The 26,288-nt window shown below is 49.8% G+C and overlaps 1 protein-coding gene, 1 long non-coding RNA gene and 6 other non-coding genes across 11 annotated transcripts; 5 read left to right on the top strand and 3 right to left on the bottom strand.

The window, feature by feature from the left end:
- Window positions 1–28: 28 nt before the first annotated feature.
- Window positions 29–101, top strand: TRNAV-CAC (transfer RNA valine (anticodon CAC)). The gene has a single exon. It is a non-coding gene; the product is annotated as a tRNA-Val (tRNA).
- Window positions 102–469: 368 nt separating this feature from the next.
- TRNAK-CUU (transfer RNA lysine (anticodon CUU)) lies at window positions 470–542 on the top strand. The gene has a single exon. It is a non-coding gene; the product is annotated as a tRNA-Lys (tRNA).
- A 3,675-nt stretch (window positions 543–4,217) lies between these two features.
- Window positions 4,218–14,720, bottom strand: LOC125099817 (uncharacterized). 4 transcript variants are annotated; one of them, XR_007127365.1, is made up of 5 exons: window positions 14,650–14,690; window positions 11,096–11,216; window positions 9,072–9,225; window positions 5,724–5,895; window positions 4,218–5,399 (listed from the first exon to the last, which is right to left on the bottom strand). It is a non-coding gene; the product is annotated as an uncharacterized LOC125099817 (long non-coding RNA). The 4 variants fall into 4 exon arrangements; XR_007127363.1 differs by lacking the exon at window positions 11,096–11,216 and having other exon boundaries at window positions 4,220–5,399; window positions 9,094–9,225; window positions 14,650–14,720; XR_007127362.1 differs by lacking the exon at window positions 11,096–11,216 and having other exon boundaries at window positions 4,220–5,399; window positions 14,650–14,720.
- TRNAV-AAC (transfer RNA valine (anticodon AAC)) lies at window positions 4,774–4,846 on the top strand. The gene has a single exon. It is a non-coding gene; the product is annotated as a tRNA-Val (tRNA).
- On the bottom strand, window positions 10,748–10,821 carry TRNAK-CUU (transfer RNA lysine (anticodon CUU)). The gene has a single exon. It is a non-coding gene; the product is annotated as a tRNA-Lys (tRNA).
- On the bottom strand, window positions 11,280–11,351 carry TRNAA-UGC (transfer RNA alanine (anticodon UGC)). The gene has a single exon. It is a non-coding gene; the product is annotated as a tRNA-Ala (tRNA).
- Window positions 12,724–22,474, top strand: TRIM7 (tripartite motif containing 7). The gene is made up of 8 exons (XM_047729281.1): window positions 12,724–14,390; window positions 15,305–15,400; window positions 16,717–16,947; window positions 17,730–17,752; window positions 18,049–18,164; window positions 18,679–18,714; window positions 20,155–20,693; window positions 21,159–22,474. Exons 1-7 carry the CDS (start codon window positions 13,884–13,886, stop codon window positions 20,664–20,666), a joined length of 1,521 nt encoding a protein of 506 aa, XP_047585237.1. The 5' UTR covers window positions 12,724–13,883; the 3' UTR covers window positions 20,667–20,693; window positions 21,159–22,474.
- A 2,508-nt stretch (window positions 22,475–24,982) lies between these two features.
- TRNAT-UGU (transfer RNA threonine (anticodon UGU)) lies at window positions 24,983–25,055 on the top strand. The gene has a single exon. It is a non-coding gene; the product is annotated as a tRNA-Thr (tRNA).
- Window positions 25,056–26,288: the final 1,233 nt, after the last annotated feature.

The raw sequence follows: 26,288 nt of genomic DNA on the forward strand, positions 1-26,288 counted from the left end.
TGGTGTTTGCCAACGTCCGTTGGCGTCTGTTTCCGTAGTGTAGTGGTTATCACGTTCGCCTCACACGCGAAAGGTCCCCGGTTCGAAACCGGGCGGAAACAACTTTTGGTCTGTGGTCACTTCGCGCCCCTCCTGCACCCCAAGGAGGGGAGGGGCTGGGGTCACGCAGAGGAAAGGACATGTGCACATCTCCCTTTTTTTCTTGTTGGAGACAGGCAATAAAACGGGACAGCACGAAGCGCGCCCTCCATAAATTCTCCAATGTAAACTGAAGCTCGCTCCTCAGCTGATCTCTTGCTCTTCCCCCGCAAGCGTGCGCAGAGCCTCCTCTCCCGGGTTGGGGCAGCCTTATCGTCGGCTCCTCCAGCCCTAGTCACGAGGATGGTCGGACACACAGGTGCTCCGTATTTGCCTCGTCCCTGCGTGGGCATTTCAGTCTTCTGGGATAGAACAGGAAGCGAGTGTATGTGCCCGGCTAGCTCAGTCGGTAGAGCATGAGACTCTTAATCTCAGGGTCGTGGGTTCGAGCCCCACGTTGGGCGCACGTCCTTTTGAAAAGGGGGAAAAAAGAACTTTTGAAGCAAGGTCCTGAAACGAGGTTCTCTCCAGACCCGCAGCGAGTGGAACTCGGCCCCCCTGGCAGGGCGCGCGGGAACTAGGCAGGTGGCTGCCGGTAGCCCAGCTACAGACTGCTCCCAGCGCTCGGGCCCCCGCTGGCTTAGGCAGCAAGGACGCGGTCGGTGCTGCCCGCGGGTAAGTTCCCCCCAGGGCCTGCTCCTTGGGCCACCATTCCGCTCGCTGAAGTCCGCCCGCCTACGATCAACGCGGATGGGGTCCCGTCTGTGGACTGGACTGGCAGTCCGGTGTCCGCAGCGCGTAGGAGCGCAGGGTGCGGCGGGGCTCCCGGAAGCTGAGGGGGACCCAACGGCCGCCGGATTCGCGACCACTTTACTGGATGGCTGAGAGGCTGAGCATTCTCTCGCTCTCGCCGCGCCGCGGGGTCTTTTTCCGGGGAGACAAGAGTGCTCTTCCCGATGGGAGGCCCTCCTCTTCAGTGCATTCCTCTTTTTAAGGGTCCATCTGTTGGGAAATGTTGCCCCTACGCAGAGAGGCATGTAAAAATATCCTTTATTTTGGAAAAACCCTAGCACGAACATCGTCAGTTTACTGGTCTCTTCAGAAAATTCTTCCTTAACTTCAATTGAACTGCTTTTCCAGTCCTGCAAATTCAGTCCGTTTTCAGGGTTTCTGTATGTACGAGTTTCCCTGGATACCCGTCAGACCGCCGGAGAAGTCTATCAGGCACGCAAAGCTGGTTTGCTGGACTTGCTAAGCAGAGGGCTGAATCGCCGTCAGTCTTGAGAATCCTGTGTGGAAGACAGGAATTAGGGGAAGTTTAGCCTGACACCGTATAAGGGCTGTCTGGACAGGAATTGGCCAAAGTTTGTAAAATAGGCAGATTTGCTGGTACAGTCCTACCTGGCTCATGGGACTTACTTTTACTGTATGGTTTTAGCTTGTAATTAATGGTCCTAAATAAGCTTGTGTCCCAGGAGTTTCAACTTTGACATTTTTTCTTGGACAAATATTTGTGGATTCATTTGCAAATTGTAGTTTCAGGGTTTTAATTTTTTTTTTTAACCTTCTTCCCTGGAAATGGAAAACATCCTAAAAGATCCTGGCTTTCATTAAGGGGAAGCCAAAGCGGACAGGCATCCCGTTGCCATCTCCCAGCAAGCTAGGGGCATCCCCGCTGGAGCTTTTTGCTACAATTCCTGCTTCTCTTTCCCCTCCACTGCTTCCACGGTTGCCCCTCCAGCCAGGCCCAAATGGGAATCCCTCTGGTTGTTATGCCCTAGTTTTTGCATCTGAGAGACCACCAAGGAGCCAAGCACTGATGCAATCACACGAGGGTTTATTTGACAAGCTTAAGCTTGGGCCCAAGTATACCCGACACAGCAGAGTAGGGACTTGGACCCCAAGCCAGATTACAGTTAGAGTTTTTAAAAGGCAGAGTAGGGGTGGCGGTGGGTGAGGACAAAGGGGGTTATGGATGATGTAAGTCTCTAAGGAATTTTGGAAGCAAGGTCTCCAGGACCTTGAGGGGCCAGCTATTGTCTGGGGAAAAGGTTATTCATTACCAGTAATAAAAATCTTCTCGTGAGACCCTTTAGATGTATATCAGTGGGTGATATGCTTGGGAATGATTGCTGACACAATCTTGGAGGTTTAGAGATAAAGTTTCACATTTCTCCTCTCAAGTGTCCTTGTTAGTGAGATTTAGGTTTAGAAGAAATTTAACTTTATTTACATTTCCTTCTGCCTCAGCCTCCTTTAGTTTTATGGTGGGGAGGGTGACATTGTTAAGATAGCTTCTTTGTTGAAAATCTCTAGGACTTTTGTAAACCAAGGGAGACTCCTGTCTTGCAGAATTGTGATCTCTGCAAGTTAACTATTTGTTTTTCTTTAGGGCAGCCAGGGGTGCCTGGGGAATGTCACACATACTACCGAGGGGAGGGGAGCGGGTGGAGAGGGGGTGCAAGGTGCCAGCTTTTGCTTTGTCAAGATGGCTGTACTTATGTCAGGGCTAGACTCGAGGTGGGTACAGCCTTTTCTTGGCCTCCACATGGTAAGTGATCCGCTGCTCTTAGCACAAAAGAGGCAAGCGCTGATCAGTTCAGACATTCAGCAAACACAAGGAAAGTAGGAGTTTTGGTCTTTCTCCTCCTTGGCAAAGGTGGCCATGGAGGCAGAAGAACTCTCTCTGATTTACCTTTCAGAAGGTAAATCCTTCAGGAACGGTGACCAGAAGGTGTGACGGGAGGGAGACTGAGTCAGAGAGAGGAACTGGAGGTACACAGTCATGGTCTAGACAGGAAGCAGTTAGCACAGCAGTGGGGAGGCAGCAGTCAGATGGGAGAAGTGGGTGAAGGAGCTAGGTGCATGGTTTATACCTGGGCAGGAGAGGGGGCTCCTTGGGTTCTGCTTTAGATGGTTTAGTAACAGAAATCAAAGTCTGAGGGCAGGAGTACAGCCAACACTGACTCCACTTTTGGCCCTCCATCCTCTTCAAGCCAGGGCAATGACCTCCCTCCCACTACATGTTCCAGGCCCGTGGACGTTAATTAATACCATGACACAGAATTTGGAAAGGCTTGTTCTGATCTTCCCTAAAGTGGCACACAGAAGGCACCACTCTAGGTAACTAGTAGAGATCCTTTGATGTACAGATGGCACCACTTTAGATAAGTGTGACCTCACCACCATACTCCTCATTCCATAAAATCTAGGGATTAAGGTCTGGACTGCACAGAGAATAGCTGTGGAGAATGGCATAGCACCACCTGGATGGTCTGTTCCCACCCATAGTCCCTATCAGTAAGTTACCCTGAATGAAACTCTCCATAAGTGATATGGAGTGGCTTGCTTTATTTTTTCCCTCTTAATGTGCCTTCTCACTCTAGAGTATACATTACTGGCTCTCCACCTTCTAACACTAAGGAGTGGGGTGGGGGGTGAGAGAGAAGTAAGGAGTTCAGTCTTGAACAGGTTGGACATGTTGAAACACGTCCAAGACACATGGATCTGAAGCTTGGGGAGAGCTGTCTTTGCTGGAGCCACAGATGGGTGGGGTAGAGGTTGGGTCAAGCTGTCAATAGCAGTGTGACTCTCCAGGGAGATAGCATTGAGTAGACAGATGGAGGAGTCAGAATAGGAGTAAAGCTAGCAATGAAGCTTCCACTGAGGCCAAGGGAGTCAAGATGTACAAAAAAAAAAGAGGAACAGATCTGTAGAGTCAAATTCCATACATGGTCTAGTAAAGGAATGTGGTAAGGCCTCTATGGATTGAGCCACCTGCAGGCCCCTGGTGATCTTGATGAGAGAACTAGACTCATACAAGAGGACCTCCTGCCCAGTGGTTTGGTGGATAGGGGATTACAAACTGAAGATGCTCAAGGATCCCGACTCAGCAGAACTCTGCCTCCATTCCAATTCCTGTCTCCACAGGTCTTCCAGAATCAGCATAGGTGACCAAAAAAAAACCCATTTTGCAATATTAAATCATCAATAATAATCTTACATTTGCAGATATAGAGATCTACATATACCATGCGTTAAGTCTCATCCCAATTATGGACATTCAATGCTAGAAATGATTAGTTTTATTTTTAGAAAATACTTAAAAGATTTAATTACATTTCAAATTTAAAATTTTCAGCTTTATTTAAATAACATTGACTTAGAATTTGATATTTCAATATCCTTTTTATTTTTAATAGATAATTCCACCTAATTTAGAAGAAACAATCATTTCTGAAGCATATGTAAAACTAATTTTATTTTTGGCTAATTTATATCTACATTTTGACAAAATATATTCAAAGCTCATATTCTTTGAATGTGTTTACCATTTCCTTAATCCTTTAGATCGTTAGTGTCAATCCAGCTCAAAATGGGTGAAAACTTACCCTCGAGCTGTCTTGCTAGAGGAAAGAGACAAAATGGAGAGAATTATCTAGTCTCAAACCTCCAAAGCCGCATTTACCTTCCTTGCTGCGACGCCTGCTTTCTTTCATTCCCTGTTTTGTTTTGAGTTGCTGAATGTGACTGGTTTCCGGATCTACTAATTGGTGGAGCTGGGCAGTTAGACAATATTACTGGGGCCCACGTGGAATGGTTCCAAGAACTCTGCCTGCCGGGTTGCATAGAGACCCTGGCAGTGCCCATGACTATAAGTCTTATTAGACTCACGAAAGACACGTATTGCCATCTGTTTCCGTAGTGTAGTGGTTATCACATTCGCCTAACACGCGAAAGGTCCCCGGTTCGAAACCGGGCGGAAACAGTAGAAAGGTATTGGTTTTTTTTCCTCTTTATCTGGAACAGTTTCAGTGAATTTGTTTACTTCAGTCATCTGTCTCTGGAACGTACGTGCATATATGTTTGAATACTTTTTATAGTTTTGCACGTACTCTTGTCTTTTCTCATTCTTGACCCGTTCACTTCAACCAATACAGTCCAGGCCTCGAGGTCTGTGGTATTAGAAGGTGGTGGATGTCTTTTGAGCATTCCTTCAAAGAACTTAAACGAGTGTGACGGGTTAAAAGGCAACAAAAGGCAAGAAGCCCACGCAACCATACATGAAATATTAAAAAGTGCAAGCAGGCATGAGCTGGAAATATATGGTGGAAGTCAGGCCAGGGAAAAGTACTCTCAGGGAAGACCGTAGCGGTGGTAATTACCGCGCCAGGTGCACGCTCTGTGCTGATGGTGTCCGGTCCTGTTTTAGGGGTCCGCCTCAAAGGAGCCTAACCACCCCGGGAGGTACGTAACATTGTTGTCCCCGGTTTCCAGGTGACGCCGCTGACGCACAGACACTTCACAGAGGGTGAGGGAACCTGGGGGTACAGGAAACAGAAGTGGGAGCTAAAGGATGGAGGAGAGGAAAAGCCGCAGGGCACCGAGAGAAATTCAATCAAGCCCAGCGGGGAAAGCAGCTTTGGTTCTGACCGCGGACTGTCAGTGATTGGCTGGGTGAGGCCAACGGCGACTGCGGCCAGTCCACACCACCGACACTCCCACGTGCAAGTTAAAATTCTTCTACCCTCCTGGTTTCACTCCCAACTCGGGGCCTCCATCCACCTGTCCTCAGGGGGCCCACCCCTACTCCTCCAAGTGGCGCCCTACTGCCGCTCCCCGTGTGCCCCCTAAGGCAGACCCACCTGGCGTCTACTCTGCATTCCTCCCACTGTGTTCTCCTCAGCGATGGCGAACCGTCAAAAGGACCATCAGTCCCTCCAGAGGTGTCTCACCCAGCCGCCCTCTTCACCCAGCCTCACCTACAGCTCGTTGGTCTGGAGCCTGTGGGATGCTGCAGTGTGGTAGAAGCAGGCTCTAGAGTTCAAGGGGGCTAAGAAAGTGAAGGCTTCAGGGAAGCAGCCCAGCGACTTTTGGGGGAGCCCCCCAAGCCCAGTGCTCCTGGCTTGAGAGATGTCGGTAGAGATGCACCCCTGTGCACCTCTGTAGTGCAGCTTGCTTTCCCGCCTGGAAAATAGGGCTCATGCTGTCACACCTGATGGGGCACGCTTAACACATCTGACAAGCAGCTTCTTTCCCAGCACTTCTATCAAACTGTGAGGCCAAATAAAACACCAGTGTTGTAAATGACATTGCCTTTGAAGTTTCACACATCTTAAATGCAGACAAAACATAACCAAAAAGAGCATAAGGTTCTAAAAAAAAAAAAAATCAATGCCCATCTCTTTGTCATTTCTCTTTCATACTTATTTGTACACGTTCCAGAATTTACAGATGTAACTCACCCACCATGAAGGCTAGGGACTAGCCATGGAAACTTAAGAGACCCAGAGGAATGAAAAAGGAAGGATTCTGGACCCTCACCTGGAGAATTCTTCTCCTTCTGCTGCTGATGCAATTTTTTTCTGTTTTTGTTTTGTTTTGTTTGTTTTTCATGTTTTAATGAGTTGAGGTGAGTCAGTACATGCCCCTTACCCCAGGTTCTATACTGCTGGAGTGTCTCCCGCACACCCTCCAAACTGACTTCCTTGGTGGCCCCAGAACTCTGGGAGGTCAGTACTATCACTCAGCCACTCTTGCCAGAAGGATTTTGGTTTGTGCCTCAGCTAACCTAAGAGTTTTCATCCCTGCTCCTTGTGGAGACAGTAAACAAATCCAAAGCCACAAAGTTAACACCAAAAAACAAGCTGGACTGGAACAACAAGCTCCACAGGAAGCTGTCTAGTTTGAGTCATACTTCTTCTGGCTTACACTTAATGCTAACTTGTCATTTAACATTGACATTAACATTGTCATTTAAAGCTTTCCTAGACTTATCTTGTTTCAATTAATGCTATTATTCTCTTGTTGATGCTTAAATTATAGCTGCTTATCAGTGGGAGCCCCTTCACATTGGCTACTTTATCTTTTCAGCATTGCCCTCACAATTTGAAAGTATCTTTGTTTCCTGGAAGCAACTCATGCTTTGGATCCTTCTGTAATATTTCCTGCCTTAGGATGCAGGAGGTTGTACAGGGAGCTTCAATTTTTTTTTTTTTTCTTTCAGTGATGAGTAAAAGAAAAGGCCAAATCTAAGTGCCAGGACAATGCACGGAGTCCAAGGTCTCTGATTCCCCCACTTCCAAGTACCCTAGGGAAATAGTTTAAAGGCCATGAGTTAATAACTGAGCATTCTATTTAACTGTAGCTTTTGCTAGATCTTTACATTTTTTCAAATAAGCCTCAATATCATTACTGTACAAAATTATTTAATTTTTTAAATCTCTCACTCATAAGTACATAAACTTTTGCTTTATTTAAAAAATATTTTTATTAGGAAATTTAAAGTAGAGACAATGGTATTATGAAATGCCAAGTACCCATCATCCAGCTTCAGTTTTCTCTCTTCTACAATTCCAATTTTATCTCTTCCCACCCCACTGGCTCTATCTCAGAGGGTGAAAGGGACTGTGAGAAAATTAATGAGGGAGATCTGATAGAGTGGCAAGCAAACAGAGGACAGCATTAGAGAAGGGCTAAGAAAGATGTATCAGAAGAGGTGACAGTGAGCTTAGTCAGGAAAAAAGGAGCCAGCCTTTCAAAGATCTTGGGAAGAGGCCTTTGGGAGAGGGAGCTGAGGGTTGGGAGGCTCCGAAGTAGGAGTGTGCTTGGTGGTTTCAAGGCGAAAAGGAAGACCAGGAACTTGGAGGATAAGGATTCACAGCCATACCTCCCTGGCTCTGCATTCTGGTGATTCCTTCCACACCAGCTGCTGATTTTGTTTACAAGCGGTTAGAAAAATGTGTGGAGGACACCAGATCTATACTCTTAAGAGGACTTCCAAGCTAATGAGAAATACAGTAGGACTTCGATATGGAGTTTTTAAGGACAGATGAATGAACACATAGGCTCATTCAGAAGATTGCAAGTATACAACACACGTGGTGTTTCTAACTGCTATGAGTTGGTGGTTAGGGAGACAACAGCAGCAACTGAGGTTCAGTTCCTGGCTCTCCACTCCAGCTGTGACCTAATCAGTGCCGCCTTCTCCTCCATACTCAGTGGGGGTTCAGTCCGTAATTGTCACCTGGAATGTCTAAGAGAAAATATCACCAGTGGCTCAGTTGTTCAGAATGATGCCTTTTGATAATCACAATTCATGAAGGAACTAGGGAAGGAACTAGTTAAAGGAACTAGTAACTTTTCCTGTTCCAGAAACTGCTGGTTTGATTAAAACAAACAAACAAACAAACAAACAAAAAAACAAAAAACCCCCCAGTATTTGTAAATTGAACTTCAAACCTTGAGAAAAACTAGGCTTTAACATTTACAACTAGATAAATTGAATATTAATCACACAACAAGTTCGTGTTCTTTTCCATATTAAAAAACCTTCCTTAGTCCTTGGACATTAAACATCTCAAATAACAGCAGAGAGAGTTTCCCAAAATATCCAGTGATTTTAATCCAGTTGGTCCTGACACAAAATGGAAGAGCAGGTCATTCTGGGTCATCTATTTGGCCACTGTTCCTTTAGCATGCAGTCCTCCAGAATTAGGTTGCTCTGGTTGACATTTTGTCTTCCTATTTGCCCCAAATTTACATTCCCCAGGACAACACAATGTGACCGAGACCTGCCTTTTATTTAGGGATTTTGCACCCACAACAAATGTGATATACTATAAACAGGGCAGCATTTGATGGTAGTTGAACCATTTCTCCTGATGCTACACAGACCCTAAGAGAAAGGCTTTGCCAACTCTAGTAAAAGGAAACCACTGACTGTTAAAGAAAGAGCTGATATTGGAGTATTTTTAGACTAGCTAGAAAATAGCTGTAAATAGCTTAAACAAGGAGATAATTTTCTGTCTCAAATGAGGTTTTAAATGAAAATATTCAAGGGATGGTTTATTATTTATATGTAGATATATATTATATAATTATATAAGTAAATTATAAATTATATATAATTATCATAAACCACAAGTCACATGCATGACCTAATAATTAAATATGCCCCATATGACACCAAGACCAAGTGGAAAATCACATACAAATTTAATTTCTTATATTTACTTGGATTCTTTCTGTCCAAGGGAGAAAATTCTCAGAATAAGAAATAATTGAGTAGGCCTTTCCAGTGGTGTCATGGCTTTGCAGTGATATCATGGTTTTGAAGAAAACATGATAGCCTTCACAGAAACAAGCCTGAAAAAAGAAAAAATGATGTTGTCCTATAGAAGCCATAAATAAGAGTGACGCTGATCTTCAGAATCTTTTGCCTGAGTATGTTCCTGTGAGCTGCAAAAAGAAGGCCCCTTTTCCCGTCAGACAGTGCCCTGCAATGGATATCATCTTATCTTGTAGGACAAGCAGTGAGGGAATTTGGGGGGATGGAGTCATGTCAGATTTGTTAAAGCTGCCCGTTGTCACCAAAGCAGTGGAAAAATAGGCAACCTGGTTCATGGCTGGCAGGAAGGATTATCAATCACCCCGTAGGATCTACAGTCCAGTGATTTATTTCCATAAAGTTACAATCACATATAAACCTTGACCCAGCAATCTCACTCCCAGGAATTTGGCCCACAGATATGAGTGCAAAAGTGCAAAATAACAACACTACATACTTATTTACTGCAGAATTTATTATAATAACAAGAGATTGGAAAAAATACAAATGTCCATCGGCAGATGATCTGTTAAATAAACTATGAGTCATCTACAGGTGAACATTATGCAGCTGCAAAAAAAAAAAGATTTAGAAAATTTTCTACATCTTGAGATACAAAGATCTTCAAATATGAGTTATAATTATCTTTTTGTATAAAATAGAGGAAAATAGAAATATATTTGCATCAAAAGATATATGACTGTGCAAGACTATATACAACAGGTACAAAAATTGTTACCTAAGGAGGGAAGATGACAGACCCTTTTTGCTGAATATTTTTATGTATGGTTCAATTTTTGAACAGTACAGTGTACAACCTACTCAAAAAAATGTTTTAAAAACTCATTTTGTGGAATTCTGTGGAAAATGCTATGGTCGGTTCTCAAAAAATTAAACATAGAAATACCATATGTTACACTGGAATTAAAATTAGAAAGAAAAATAAGAAAAAAAAGAAATATCGTATGTTCTGCAATTCCACTTCTAGGTATATCCTCAACAGAAGTGAAAACAGGAACTTGAACAGATATTTGCACACCATGCTAATAGCCACATTATTCACAAAAGCCAAAAAGGCAGAAGGAACCCAACCAAGTGTTTATAGACAGATGAAGGGTTTAAAAAAGTGTAACGTGTGGATATATATATAATGGAGAGTAGTCATAGTGATAGTAGAATGGTGGTTGCCAGAGGCTGGAGGAAGGACAGAATGGGGAGTTAGTATTTCCTGATGAAAAAGTTGTGGAAATGGATGGTGGTAATAGCTGCACAACTGTGTGAATGTGTGTAAAGCTACAGAACTGTACATGTAACAATTAGTGAAACAGTAAGTTTTATTACGCATATTTGAACAATTTTAAAAACTAATAATTCACATACACTTCTGTAAAATCATTTTGTTATCAGTAAATCATAATTAATGAACAAAGCTATATCCACAAAACACCTATATCCACAATACCGCACACAAGAAATTGACAGAATAGAATTTCTCTAATCGTCTCCGAGAGTCAAGAAGTGAAACCAAACTGAAGACACAGGACAAGAAAAAGGACCTAGCGCCCAACGTGGGGCTCGAAACCCACGACCCTGAGATTAAGAGTCTCATGCTCTACCGACTGAGCTAGCCGGGCACCCAGTCAACTAAACTCAACAACTCTACTTCAAGGTAGGATTCAGGTTATCGGCCGCTACAGACACAAAAGGAGATTTATTTGCAAACTCCAGCCGCCGCTAGGAAGACCTGGAAACTCAACCTCCGCAGATCCTGCCCGACCGCTCCTCCCACCTGGGTCTGGTTTTTTTGCTTGCTCTGCTCTGCCAGCCAGCCAGCCTTTTCCCACTCCGGAAAGTGCAGGGCGCAAAGGAGGGGAAACGTGGGCCTCATAATGCCACTAGCACGCTCACCTTGTGATATTTTAATCAGGAGTTTAGAGGTAGGGTCTTGGGTGGGTCCCGCCGCCGCCGCCGCCGCCGCCGCTCTTTCCAATCTGGGCGAACTCCAGATTCGGGATTTGCCCGCAGAGCTCTGCGAACATTCGCCATTTGAAAACTTGGCACGGAAGGAAAAAAAGAAACCGCAACCCAGCGTTGGAGATGCCGGGGATCGAACCCGGGGCCTCATACATGCAAAGCATGCGCTCTACCACTGAGCTACATCCCCACTTTGTTAGCGCTTTCTCTGTACATTCCCTTGGCTGCTTATTAGTATGGGCAGTGGGTGTGCTACGAGCCCGGTAAAACAGCCCAGATGCTTGCAAAGCCGGTCGGGCAGGGCCAGAGGTGTGTTCGAGCCCTTCACTGACTCCAGGGCAGCGGGTGTCCACTGAGGGACACCGGCGGGGAGAACAGAGCCGGAATAAACACCCGAAGGCAGCCGTGGAAAACGTAGGGGAAACCATCAGGCACGATGCCCCAAATGAACTGTGAGCCAAAAAGGGAAAGCAGGGAAGACTGTGTACAGGCTGCTACGTTTGTTAACCAGGAAGAACGGGAGTGTAGTAAACGACATAATATTTGTGTAAATATAATTCAGAATCGCAAAGTTGATCGTTTGGGATGGAAAGAGACTGGAGCATAGACCCTGGGCACATTTTTCGCTGTGAACCACTTCTGTAAATCTGAATTTGGAACCACGTTTAAATCAGTCCAACCCAAGAAAAGTTTACTTTTCTTACTGTGCAACAAGAATTGCTCTAGAAACCTGGGGGTCCAGCCACGAACAAAACTGACACAGTCATCTCCTCTAACAGCTCAAATTCCAGAGTGTTAGAGAGAAAACAGCCAGGTTGAAGGACAAGAGTGTGGTAAGAGGTGATTTTAAACAGTATTGTCCCAGCCGGCTTCGCTGAGAGATGACATTTGAAACAAGACTGGAAGGAGGTGGGAAGTTTGGGAAAGCCATGCAAGTATGGGAAAAGAGAGGTCCCAGTAAAGGTAAAAGCCAGTTCAAAGGTGCTGAAATAGGATCTTGCTGGCATTTTGCAGGAATAGCAAGGCAGTCCCTGTGGGAACAGAGGAGTCAACAGGGAAGAGTGATAGGAGATGCAGGTAGAGAGGCTGGGTGCAGGGGGTGGGGTCAAAGAACAGGTAGGGCCTTTGGAGGATTATAAAAGACTTCAACTTTTACTTTGAGCAGTGGGAGCCAATGGAGGGTCTGAGCAGAGGAGAACTTAAAATTGATCTCACTTAACATTTCAACAGGACTGTTCTCATAGCTGGGTGGAGAAGCTGGGGTAGGGCAGTGTGACCGAAGGGGAGAGAACTGTTGTGATCACGAGGTCATTGGAGATGGTGCAGTGGAGGGCATGAGTGAGGACACACAGGGGATTGAGGGTGGAGCATGTGCATTTTTTCCTCTAGGGAGTCGCAGGGAGAACTCCCAGTTTGGCCTGAGCACCTGGAGGGATGGAGTTGCTCTTACATGGGGTGGGGTGGGGAAGGCTCTGGAAGGAACAGGTGGAGGGGCAGATTAGAAGTACAGTTGTGGATATGGTGATTGTGTGATATCCCTTAGAACATGCTACTGGGAATGGGATGTGAGAGCCCGGAATAGCAGGGGATGCTGGGTGGGGATGTGTACTGTGGCATCCGCAAGAAGAGGGTCTTTCAAGCCAAGGAAGTGGAAGAGATCAGGAGTGAGTATAGACAGAAGTCCAAGAACTGAGCAAGTGCAGGAAGAGGAGGAGGAACCCACGAGGGAGGCCAAGAAAAAAGTAGGAGAGCCAGGGACTACAGCATCCACAAAGATGCCTGGAAAGAGTGTCAGCAAGGAGGAAGCATCCGAGGAAAGGGCAGGTGAGGTAGGCCCGAGGAGGAGCCTTTGCCTTTAGGTTACTGAGGTCACTGGTGACTTTGACATGAGTGGTTTCTGAGGAGGGTGGTGTCTAAAGCCCGCCCCAAGTTCCCTTTGGGAATGAGGAATGGTGGTGGAACCACATATTCCTGGCAGTTCTGGAGGGATAGTAGAGGACTGGGTTCGTTTGGTGGGGATTAAAGTGGGAAAATGTATTGTAAATGTATTATTTGTTCAAAGCCAAGAATTAAAGAAAGAATAAACAAGAGGGAGAACAACGGTGGGAGAAGAAGCCACAGAAGTGGATACAAGCCACGCTTGGGGTGGGGGCAAGAGCCACGTTCCAGACCCTAAATTTAGCTCAGCCCCGGGCCAGGACAAACCTGCACTCCGGGAACCTGACACTGCGGCCCGGGCGCTAGGCCCTTGGCCCGGCCGTGCTAGGTCGAGCTCGGGAGTGGCGCCCAGCTGGGTGTGTGCGCCCATCTGTCCAGGCCCGTTTCCTACGGCTGACTGGATCAGGCTGGGGGTGGCCTAGAGAGGCTTGCGGAGGGTCTGGGCGAGGTGGGGGGTGGGCGACGGAGAGGGGACGCCAGGGGACAGAGGAGGCTACAGACTAAAGCCAGTGTTTGAGGGGCCCGAGTGGGGCGCACGGCGCCGGCCCTCACTTGGATCCGATCGGTAAGTGAGATCTGGCCCGCCCACCGCGCGCTCGCGCCGGTCTCGCTTCCCGGCTGGGCAAGCTCTCAGCTCCCTTCTCCGACAGCCCGGCTCCAGCCCCGCCCTTCCTCTCCCAGTGGGTGCTCAGAGGCCGGACCTGGCCAACCCACTCGGAGCCGCGTACTGTCAGGCCCCTCGACTTCCCCAGCACCGCCCGGCTCAGGCGCGCCGAGGGAGCGCATGGCGGCGGTGGGGCCGCGGACGGACCCCGGCGCCGGGGCCGAGGCGCTGGCACTGGCCGCGGAACTGCAGGGCGAGACCACCTGCTCCATATGCCTGGAGCTGTTCCGCGAGCCGGTGTCCGTCGAGTGCGGTCACAGTTTCTGCCGCTCCTGCATCGCGCGCTGCTGGGAGCGCCCCGGCGTGGGAGCTCCCGAGGCGTCCCGCGCGCTGCCCTGCCCGCTGCCCTGCCCGCAGTGCCGAGAGCCCCTGCGTCCCGGCCAGCTGCGGCCCAACCGGCAGCTGGCCTCGGTGGCCACGCTGCTGCGGCGCTTCAGTCTTCCGGCGGCCGCGCTGGGGGAGCGCCGGCCCGCGCAGGCGGCGGCGGCCGGGTGCGTCCAGCACGGCGAACCGCTCAAGCTCTACTGCCAGGACGACGGGCGCGCCATATGCGTGGTGTGCGACCGCGCCCGCGAACACCGCGCGCACGCAGTGCTGCCGCTGGACGAGGCTGTGCAGGAAGCGAAGGTGAGCCCCGCGCCCCGCCCCCACCCCCGCGCAGACCGCCAAGACCCAGCTCGCGTGGCGTTCCCGCGCGCGCGGCGCATACGGCTGGCGGGCAGGCGGGGGGCCTGGGGGAGACCCTGCCTCTTTCCTCCTCTGCCGAGCTACCCAGGGCTGGGTGCTGAGTGCAGCTCTCTCTGTGTCGCCGCCGCTCCGCCAACACCACCCTCCCACCCACCTCGAGTTTCCCTCTGGGCTCCCTACTGGCCCGCCTTCGCGATACCTCCACGGACTTGGCGATTCTCTCCACGGCTTCCAGCAGTATCTCGGCCACACCCACACTTCCCTGCCCGCTCTCTCAGCCCTTTCCCTGGGCGTGGCGCTGTGCTGCGCCCTCGCGTCCTGGGGTCGAGTGGGACGGCCTTCCGAGGGGTTGGGGCCAGGCAGTGGGGGACTCCTGGATTGAGTAGAGAACCAAAGACTGTCTTGGGCTGTGTCAAAGATATGGATCTGGGGCAGTCTCTTCCCTGCCTCCTTTCTGGGGTGTCCACAGAGGCTTCGGGCACACAGCCCCCAGTCTTTCTTTACTCCTTACTCCACTCCAGCCCTCCCACCCAGGAGGCTTTCTGATGGTGAGGAGGAAAGCAGAGGGGAAGACAGGTAGGCTGGGCTTGTACATAGCCTGCATTTCAGCTTGGATGTGTACAGATGGTCTTTAGGAAATAAGACCTTGGAGCTTAGGAGTTACCCTTCAGTTGCCTCCTTCCCTTATGTGAGCCTGTGCAGGTGGTAGCCATCCCTATGTCCAGATATGGCTTCAACCCTGCCTCCTCTCTTCAATGAAGAGGTTCTCTTTCTCCTGGATAGCTCCAGAAAGGCACAAGTTGGGGTTTTCAGAGTCCTCCCCCCATAATGTCTCCCTTCTCACCCCCCTGCAGGAGCTCCTAGAGTCTAGGCTGAAGGTCTTGAAGAAGGATCTGGAGGACTATGAGGTGTTTCGTTCCACGGAAGAGAAGGAGAGCAAGGAGCTTCTGGTGAGCTGAGCATCCCCCAGGTGGGCCCTCTGTCAGTGACAACAGAGGACCGCCCACCATCCTGGCCCTGTGGGGGTATTCTTTAAAAAGAAGTAAAGTCAAGGGGCACCTGGGTGGCTCAGTGGGTTAAAGCCTCTGCCTTTGGCTCAGGTCATGATCCCAGGGTCCTGGGATCAAGCCTCACATCGGGCTCTCTACCCAGCGGGGAGCCTCCTTCCTTTCCTCTCTCTCTGCCTGCCTTTTTGCCTACTTGTGATCTGTCAAATAAATAAGTAAAATCTAAAAAAAAAAAAAAAAAAAAAAAAGGTAAAGTCAAGATTGAAAATTGGAGGGATGACAAATGTTAAAGGAGAACATTTAGCTGAGTAAAATTTGCAGATATTATTGGCTTTATTCAGCAATTCATGAATGGGGCAGCAGCCCATCTAGCAGATAGGAAAGAACTCTGAAGGGACACCTGGGTGGCTTGGTTGGCTAAGCGTCTGCCTTCGGCTCAGGTCGTGATCCCAGGTCCTGGGATTGAGCCCATGTCGAGCAGCCTGCCTCTCTGCCTGCTGCTCCCCCTTTTTGTGCTCTCTCTTTCTCTCTCAGACAAAAAAACAACAACAAGAACAACAAAAACAAAACAAAACAAAACCCCAAAAACTCTGAAAAGCTATACAAGGCAAAAGATTTTATAGGCAGAAGGGAGCAGGAAGAAGGAATTTATACTACGCCAAAAAGCAGATTGGTTATTGCAAAGTTACTTTCCCTCTTGGGGAGGGTAGGGGTTTATCAGGTAGTTACTTAACTAATGCTGATCAGGGGATTCTTGCTTGTCTTTTTAAAAATTCTATTTCTGGGAAAATTGAATCTCTAATTACGTCTCTATTTCCTGGTGTGGGACTTAGCATGGGTGACTCCATTTTGGGCCCGCTGTCTTGTTTTTAACTCAAAATACATGTGTTTGGGCATGAGGAGGAGGTGACCTCAGTTTAATCCATACAGTGGCTCTGGGAGACCCTAATTTATTCTTCCTCCTTTCCAAATGAGACAGCTATAGCCCGGGGTGGTTCTGTGGCAAGTTTGCTGTTGCTCTAGGTTGGTGAGAAAGCACATTTGTGACAGGGGACGTGAAAGCATGTGTTGAAGCTGCTGTGTGCTCAGAGTTGGGATATTTAAACTAGAGATGTGGGTGGTGGGTATGTATAGGTGAGCCTCTGACCCCTGAACAGTGCGGTGGGTGGAATTCTGTCCTGTGGGATGGCTGAGGCTACTGTCCAAATGCTAGATCTTGATGTGCCATTGCCTCTCCAACTTCTACTTTCCTGAGACAGAAGCAGATGGCAGCTGAGAGAGAGAAGGTGAGCGCAGAGTTCCAGGCACTGCGGGCCTTCCTGGTGGAGCAGGAGGGCAGGCTCTTGGGCCGTCTGGAGGAGCTGTCCCGGGAGGTGACACAGAAGCAGAATGAGAACATAGCTCAGCTTGGGGGTGAGATCACCCAGCTCTCCAAGCTCAGCAGCCAGATCCAGGAGACATCTCGAAAGCCTGACCTTGACTTTCTCCAGGTGAGTCTGGATTGGCCAGAGGTATGAATCATTTATCCTAAGGCATCACAAATGGCAAGTGAGAACAGAGTCAGATTCTGTGAGTTTAGTAGAATCGCATACTTGAGCAGAAGAGGACTGGAGAAGACTGCCCTTATTCTCCCGGGGTTAAAGGTATAAAAAGATACAAAACTTTCTTGAACTTGAGCCACAATAAAGATCTTTCTGGTTTTACTCAGCGATTCGTGAATTGGGCAGTATCCAATCTAACAGACAGAAAGGAGATCCAAAGAGCTATATACAAGGCGTAGAGAAGCCTTGTGACAAAAGTCTCAGAAAATAATATTTCTCTTTAGTACATGCATTTGACATTTTGACATTTTCTACTCTACTTTCTTTGAAAGTAAATAGTCACGATCCACAAATAAACATCACAGGTCATAAATGGGTCAAGCATGGTCATTTAAAAGATGCTGATCTGAGTGACCAGTCATTGCCAAAGGACTGTGTCTTATCTGGGGCGGTGTCGAGAGTGCAGGAAACACTGGATCCCAGCACATGGCTCCAGTGATGAATCTGTAATGAAGGGAGCCTTTGCAAAGCTGTGGGAAGGGAGATGATGAGACACCCAGTCATCAGCCACCAGCAGAAAGTCATTGCCATCTGGACCCATGCAGATGGTGGGGGCTGGTACACCGTACTACTTATTCCTCTAGAAGCAGGACAAGAGACCAGTTTATTTTATCAAGGGTGACTGGAGGTTACCTGATGCTGAGTTGGTTTTCTTTTATCTTTCTTTCCAGGAATTCCGAAACACACTAAGCATGTGAGTGGACCTATGAGTTACTTAGGCCTCTCCAAGCTGGCTCTTCTCCTTTTCCACTGAGCTGTCTCTCTTCACTCCCTCACCCCTGACCTCTCACCTCCCAACTCCTACACTGTCTTACCTGTGTACCTCCCTAAGGCAAATGTCCACCTGCCTGACTGTGCATATTTTGGTGTAAGATCAGCCTCTCCTTTCTTCACCTCTCCCCACCAGGAGGACCTTGCCATCCTAATTGTCTTAGCCCATTGGGAATAGGACAGTGTTTGGGGGCCTTCCTCAGGGTCTTTGTCCTGCAGATGCAACAATGTGCCTGGCCCCAAGCCAACCACAGTCTCTTCTGAGATGAAGAATAAAGTCTGGAATGTTTCCCTCAAGACCTTTGTCTTAAAGGGGTTGCTCAAGAAGTTCAAAGGTAAGAGGCCTGTGTTTGGGGCTGGGCCATGCAGTGCTGGTGCCATGTTGTGTTTCTGGTAGTTTAGGGTCCCAAGGATGTGCCTTTCCAAAAGTTATGTGAGAAAATAGGAGCTAGGGTGTGTCGAGGCCAGATTGGTGCAGGGAAATGGTGGTAGCAAATCCATTCAGCAGCAGTTCCCACCCCGTATCTTCCTAGCACAAAGATTCCCCCAGGGACAGTCAGGGTAGAGTGGGGGTAGTAGGAGCAAAAAGAGGGATGAGGAAGAAGAGCTCAGCTCAGACCAGCTCAGGCAAAAGAGTGGGAAGCTGGAGAGGTAGAGCTAGGATACTGCCCTTCCCCATCCCCCACACTTGACCCAGTGCCTGCACATCAACTCTCAGCCTTTGGGGTATCTGGGGAGTGGGTGAGCAGGTAGGGCTGTAAATGTCAGAGGAGGTGGTATTGCTATCATTGCCAAATAGACAATCTCCCCAGTCAGTTACACATACACTGCTTTGTTTCTCCTCCTCAGAGGATCTTCGGGGAGAGCTGGAGAAAGAGGAGAAAGGTATGATGGTTGTTGTGAAAGGGAGTTCCCATTATCTGGCCATGCAGAGAATCCAGTCCTTGACCATGAGGTTTCTCTGGGCTTTGTGCATGCTTGTTCCTTCTGCCTGCCTGCCTGCCTCTGCTTTCTGCTGTCTGCTTCCTCATCCTTGCCTCCCAATTCTGGCTCCCTCAGGCTGCAGTGGGACCTGTAGGCCTATAAATTGTGGGTCACTCCCCTGGACCAGGCGCTCTCCCCTCTCCCCATTCCCAGACAGAGACCTCTCCTGGGGACACAGGTTGTATGTGTGTGGGGGGGGGGGGGGGGTTAGTCAGGGAAAGCAGGAGGAGACTGAAGAGAGGAAGGGAGGCAGTTCTGATTACTGCAGAGCTCTGGGGTGAATGGGAGCCAAACCCACAGGAGGGCAGGCGAGGGGAGGGCACGTACTCCTGATGCTGATGACTGAACAAGCTAAGTCAGAATTTACCTTGGAAGAATCTAAACCAGCTGAGTCAGACCATGCCCCTCCTTTGTGCAGAACCCTGGGACAGCCCCTCTCTCTCACCACAGTCCTCACTGTGGTCTTCCAGGCTGAGGGATCAGGCCTCAGTGCACACTCTTCCCCTGGTTTCCTCTGTGCAGATATGACAAGCCCTCCTAAGCTGCTCTTGAAGTGCACCAAGCACACACCCACCTCAGGGCATTTGCACTGCATTGGCTGGGGTCAGCCTGGTATATGCTTCCTCTAGACCTCAGTATATGTGGCTTCCTAACTTCCTTAATGTCATTGCTGAATTGCACAGTGAGGCTTTTTCGCTTTCCCTCGCCACTCTGGTTGAAATTACAGCTTTCTCTCCTGATTCTTCTTATCATCCATATTTATGTTTTATTGTCTCTTCTCCCCTCCCCCCAGAAAGGAAGCTGCAGGAGGGCAGGGATACTGAACTGTGGGATTCCCCGGGGCCACAGCAGTCCTGGAAGATAGTAATTAGGACAAGTGTGCACATTTTAAGTTTTTATTATGAAAATTTTAAACATACACAAAAGTAGGAGATCTCAATGAATATTACTTTCTCATCACACACCTTCAATTAATATTTTTCTTAAACACCCTTACCCACTTCTTCCCACTGGAAGCAAATCACAAATAAGTTCTTTCCATAAATATTTCCATAAATGTTATCTCTAAAGATATACTTTAAAAAATTAGAAAACCACGAAACCATAGTCACCATTAGAAAAGGTAACAGTTCTTCCAGTATCTAGTGTTCAAAATCCCCGCCCCCCATTGTCTTTTAAATGGGATTTGTGGATCTCTTCGAACTGAGATCCCAATCAGGTTCCTACCCTCCACCTGTCTGACTTCCCCGCGTGCTTGTGGGGGGATGGCGGTGGAGAGGTAGCCGGGGAGGGCTGAGCGAGGGGCTTGCACGGGACGTCCCTCCCTGTGTCTGCCTTCAGTGGAGCTGACCCTGGACCCGGACACGGCCAACCCCCGCCTCATCCTCTCTCTGGATCTGAAGAGCGTGCGCCTCGGACAGCGGGCCCAGGACGTGCCCTGCCACCCACGCCGCTTTGACACCAACACGCGAGTGCTGGCATCCTGCGGCTTCTCCTCCGGGCGGCACTACTGGGAGGTGGAAGTGGGTTCCAAAGACGGCTGGGCCTTCGGCGTGGCGCGGGAGAGCGTGCGCCGCAAGGGCCTCACGCCCTTCACCCCCGAAGAGGGCGTCTGGGCGCTGCAGCTCAACAGCGGCAAGTACTGGGCAGTGACTAGCCCCGAGCGGACGCCCCTCAGCTGTGGCCAGCTGTCCCGCGTGCGGGTGGCCCTGGATCTGGAGGTGGGCGCTGTGTCCTTCTACGCCGCGGAGGACATGCGACACCTGTACACGTTCCGCGTCAATTTCCACGAGCGCGTGTTCCCCCTTTTCTCCGTCTGCTCCACCGGCACCTACCTGCGAATCTGGCCTTGAGAGGGCTTCGTCCGCCTGCCCCAGAGGGTGAGTCAGGCAAGGGTGCCTTCCTCCTTGTCCCAGCTGCCCAGGGGAAGCAGTGTCGGAGCCTCCTGGTGACTTCGGGCCTGCCCCCCTCGCCGCTCCCCGGACTTGGCCTGGGCGGCCTTGGAGGGGCTCCTGCACACCCACAACACTGGAGCCAGCGGAATAGGCGATGTGGAAAAGGGTTCGGGCACCTGAGCGGGGGAAGAGAGTCCTTGGCCCCTGGGGCCTGCCCTCTGCCTGCTGGCGGCAGGTGGATCTGGCCTGAGCTATGAGGAAGTGGAGGGGGGTGAGGAGGGAGCCCACGTGCTGACAGAGGTACTTCCCATCTCTGGGGCTTCCTGCCTGGGCTTGGCATGGCCTCTGGTTCTGTCCAGCAGCACCAAACCCAGTGCTGTCCTCAGTGCGCAGGGTCAGGCCCAGATAGCCGGGTTCACCATCCTTTCTGGTTTCCCTTCTTGTCTGCAGTCAGCTCTGCCTCCAGACACCTGGATCCAGCCGGCCTGGGGTCTCTACTCAGAAAGGAGTACTGTACTACCTCCCAGCTCAGAGAACAGCCTGGGCCAGAACTGGAAGGAGATTCTTGACCTGTACACGAGAGGAAAGCCCAGGACCTGGCTATCTTCCAGTACCCCTCAAGCTGATGATACAGAAAGAGTGATATGTACATTCTCAGCCACAGTGACAGCCCTGTGTTCTCACAGATGCCTGAACCCCTTTCAGATGCCAAGGTATAATCTCCCTTGAGTAAGGAGACCACAGGTTATGGAATTTTGAAACACAGAACAGCACTTACAATTTTACAGACACAACTGCCATCAGCATAGACATGCCTCTGACATACCCTTTCTGGAACTAGGCAAATGTACGCCAGCAGCAGCCTAGTGCCAAGGTCTGTTCAGCCTGTGCCCTGGTGGGGTATTAATCCCTTGGCTGATTGGTCCCTAGCTTCTGTTTGGGTGGGCTTTGGGGAGGGGGTGTTGGGCTGTTCCCCACTTAATGCTCCCCAGGGAAAAGGGATGAGGAGATGGAAATACAGATTGAGCTCGTTTCTAGGGTGGCTGAGCTCATTCTTGACTCCCCCAGTCTGAGTGCAAGAGCACGGCAGGAGCAAAGGTTTCTGCTAGACTGGGTGAGCAGGTGTGTTTAAGTGTGTGAGGAATGTGTGCACATATGTTAATATCTCGGATGGAGGGGGCAGGGGTGTATGTGTGTGGATTACAAAGAGGGCATTTATCAGCATGTGAATAAGGTTTAGGTGTTGCAAACAGACCTATGTCAGTTTGGTAAGACCCTATTTTTCATTTGTTGTTAAATATTAGCCACCCCATATTTAGGTCAGGGGCCTAGGTTTCCTCCCCCACTACCTGGTTACCTGGCTAGATGAAAGTCAGTCTCAGGCCTATTCTGTCCCGCACAGGTTTAGACAGGTGTGTGGGCATGTAGGGACAGTGACAACTGGATATTCTGGTCTGCAAGTGTCATGGAGTTCCTGTGCTCTGTCCCTGAGAGGTTTCAAGCACACTTTGCATACAATGGTCTTACAGGGCAAGCATGATACTGTTCTAGAGGCAGACCCAGTGGACAAAGCACCAGGTAATCAGAATCCAGTGACTTGTGGGCTGGGGACAGGTTCATATAAGAGTCCAGCCTACAGGGGTGGCTGAGTCAGTTAAGTGCCTGGCTCCTGACTTCAGCTCAGGTCATGATCTCCAGTGGTGAGATCGAGCCCCTTGTGGGGCTCTGCGCTGGGCATGGAGCCTGCTTAAGATTACTCTCTTTCGGGGCGCCTGGGTGGCTCAGTGGGTTAAAGCCTCTGCCTTCAGCTCAGGTCATGATCCCAGGGTCCTGGGATCGAGCCCCGCATCATCGGGCTCTCTGCTCCTCAGGGAGCCTGCTTCCTTCTCTCTCTCTGCCTGCCTCTCTGCCTACTTCTGATCTCTCTCTGTCAAATAAATAAAATCTTAAAAAAAATAAATAAAAAAGATTACTCTCTTTCCTGGGGCGCCTGGGTGGCTCAGTGGGTTAAGCAGCTGCCTTCAGCTCAGGTCATGATCTCAGGGTCCTGGGATCGAGTCCTGCATCAGGCTCCCTGCTGAGCAGAGAGCCTGCTTCCCTCTCTCTCTCTCTCTCTCTCTCTGCCTGCAAAAGATTACTCTCTTTCCCGCTCCATCTGCACAACTCCCCACACCCCCACACCAGCTCATGCTCTCTCTCTCCAATAAGTAAATAAACCTTAAGAAAAAAAAGAGTCCAGGCTACAGTATTATTGTCTCATTCCAGAGGGTGAGTCCTATGTGAAGAGTAGCTTTAGAATACTATAGCCAATACATGTATTTGAATCCCACTAGTTTCCACAAGGAAAACCCACTTTTAACATTCACTTGCTAATTGGCTGATGTTATCATCAAGCCCTAAAGGTATCTGGGCTTGTATGGGTTTTGGATTGAGTAGCACAGTTAAAGTCACATAACAACTGTGCTGCAGGATATATTACAGGTCACAGAAGAGGGGTGTCTGGAGAAGGTGCCTGTAGGGCCAGGTCTGGGGACTGCAGGGCTGGCTGGCTGTGTGTGTATTTCCAGCTTTTGTGTTTGAGAATGGGATTGTGTGCCTACTGGAGTATGTGTGTTTGCAGAATAACTATACAGATATCTATATATCTGAAGAAATATAACAACAGTTACAGTAACAATCACAGATTGGGGATAAGAGACGCTCTCTTTCGGTCACCAGAGCAGTGTAGTGACTTCGGATATCACTCTGCGGGTGTGAGGGTTTGTGTGATTGTGTGCATTTTTCTCTCCCATCCTTTGGGCATCCCAAGATCTGGGAGATGTTTGGGGTCTCTGAAAGCAATGACTGGCTTAACTTGGTTCGTTCAGATCCCACCCATGAATCCCAGATCCTTGAGTTGCATGAGCCATTTCCCTGAAAACAAACAACAGCAGACCATTACATGGCTCAGCCTGCAGCCTGGAGGGCACCCACAGACCCAAGTCACCTGGCCTTGCAGGGACCATGGGGCAGATTGGGCCACCAGGTCAAGGTCCACCATTTGTAGCCATCACTTTGTTCTTTTAAGTTTTATCTCAAGTCTTTAATTCCAGTGAGTTAGCATACAGTGTTTTATTAGCTTCAGGTGTACAATATAGTGACTCAACACGTCCCTACATCACCCTGTACTGCTCCTCATGACAGGTGAACTCCTTAATCCCCATCCCCTATTTAACCCCTCTTCCCACCCCATCCCCTCGAATAACCATCAGTTTGTTCTCTACAGTTAATAGTCTATTTCTTGATTTGTCTTTCATTTTACCCCCTTTGCTCATTTGTTTCCTAAGTTACACACATGAGTGAAATCATAGAGTATTTATCTTTCTCACTCATGTCCTTTAGCATTAGGCTCTCTAGCTCCATCCATGTCCTTGCAAATGGCAAGATTTCGTGGGTTTTTTTTGTTTTTGTTTTTGTTTTTTTGGCTGAATAGCATTGCATTGTGTAAATATACCCCTTCTTTATCCATTCATCAGTGATGGACACTGAGCTGCTTCCATATCTTGGACACCGGCCACTTTCTCATCTCCTGTCCCTCACCTGGGCTCTCATACTCTCCATGTCCCGTATCCCTTGGGCCTTTAGGGGCTCTTAGGAAACTGGTTCCGCAGGAGTTAAGGCGGGCCCAATGGGTTGCCTTTTCCTAATTTGTCTAATTTTCCTAATCCTTCACGCCCCGACCTTCTGATTTCTCCGACTCCCTCTCTCGGGCTCTCCCCCCAGATCTCTCGCTGCCCACTGAATCCCACCCTCCAAGCCCGCACCTGGATTTCTTCAGGACAGGCCTGTTGACACCCTCCCCGTAACGCCTCCCGCGCAGCCCTGATCTCGGGCCCTCAAGCTCGTACACAGCCAGCCTTGGCCCTCTCCAGCCAACGGGTCTTCGCCCCTGACCCCTAAGCCCCCGGAAGACCTCGGGCCCTCCTAAGGCCCGCCCACTGGAGGTCCCGCCCCTGACCACGTAGCGTCTTGCCCTCCCCCATCCCTCACAGCCCGGAAGGGCGCTGCGTCTGCCCTCTCTCCGCGGGTATTTCTCTCAGTGTCTGCGGCTTGGCCTGCCGCCCTTGACACTGGCAGACATCGCTGCTGAGACGGCGGCGGCGACATTAGGCTCTCTTTGGCTGAAAGGCGGCGGCCCGCCTCTCAGCACTTGGCTCCTCCCTGTGGCACTTTGCGGCTGCGCGGTGGACGGTGGCGGTGTCAACTGCTCTTGCGCAGAAAGCCTAGCTGCAGTTGGCTCCATAGCTCAGGGGTTAGAGCACTGGTCTTGTAAACCAGGGGTCGCGAGTTCAAATCTCGCTGGGGCCTTCATTCCGTTTTTTTCCACTCCTTTGCAAAAGCGGAAGATGCGTGAACCAACACGAATTTCCGCCCTTCTGGGAGCCAGGCCCTAGGTGAACTGACTTGTCTTGGCTCCTCGGATGCGGGGTGACGAGAAGTGGCCGCATTTCTCGAGGAGCCAGACCCCCTGCACCCGTGGCGTTGAGGTCACAGGCTCCGCGGGCTCCGCGCAACCTCTACAAAGCGGTCCCTCGCGCGTTTCGCGCGCTCTCGGGAAGTCTGCGGCGGATCCTTCCGTTCTCCTCTCACCCCACTCAGCCCAGGGCCAAGTCCTCATTTCCTCTATCTTCTTCGTTTAGTGGGGACGAGCTGTCTACGCCCACCTTCCCACAACACACCCTGGGAACCTGTTTCAGTCGGGAGGGGGGCTAGGTTTAAGCCCCCGCTTGGCTTGCCGTGGGTCCCCACAATCTAGGCTCTGTAGTGAGGTAGTCCCTCCCGAGGCCAGGCCGCTCCCGAGGTGCCCTGCTCCTGAGGGTGGGCGCATAGGGGTGGATGAATCCTGGGAGTCCGGGACGCGCAGGTGTCGGCAGGTGCAGATGCGGCCGGGCTCATCCCGGGCGCATCTGTCCGGACCTTGATGCAGTCTTGGCTCTTTGGATGCGAGCGGGCTGATGGGAAGGCCTGCGCGCCCATTCAACAGTCCACTCATCCCTTCTCCCGCGTATCCCCAGGGTTCCGCGAGTGGTTTTCTCCACTTTGGGGCACCGGGCCGGGTTGTTTCCGAAACCCACACGGCGCTGGAGTGCGGCTTGGAGTTACCGCGGGGACCTTTTTGAAGGTCCCCTTTGACCGGACAGAGGGCTCCTGCGGGCTGGGATGGCGCGGCGGGTCAGGGTCGCTGCCTGGGCAGAGGCCGCCTGGTCGTGTGCAAGCAAAGGCCGTGACGGGCGGGTCCCCAGCCCTCCCGTGAGCCTGGCTCCCTCCCTATCCGGCAGCGCCCCCATCGCTCTCTGGGGATATACTTGCATTTCGTACGCTTGACTTCCTTGAACAGCATAAATGAATCAAAGTCAGTTTAGTATATATTAATTCTATGTTTAAAAGAAAACCGAAATGGTTAAAAAACATAGTTAAAAAAAAAAAGCAAATGTCGCAATGAAAAACTTTAGGGCAGGTGTTCCCATTTTTGGACGTCTGCTCGCACTTTTCTGATATAATCCCATAGAGAAGGGAAGCCAATGCTTGCAACTCGGAGGC

The sequence above is a fragment of the Lutra lutra genome, chromosome 5 (genome assembly GCF_902655055.1).
Source record: "Lutra lutra chromosome 5, mLutLut1.2, whole genome shotgun sequence".
NCBI lineage: Eukaryota > Metazoa > Chordata > Mammalia > Carnivora > Mustelidae > Lutra > Lutra lutra.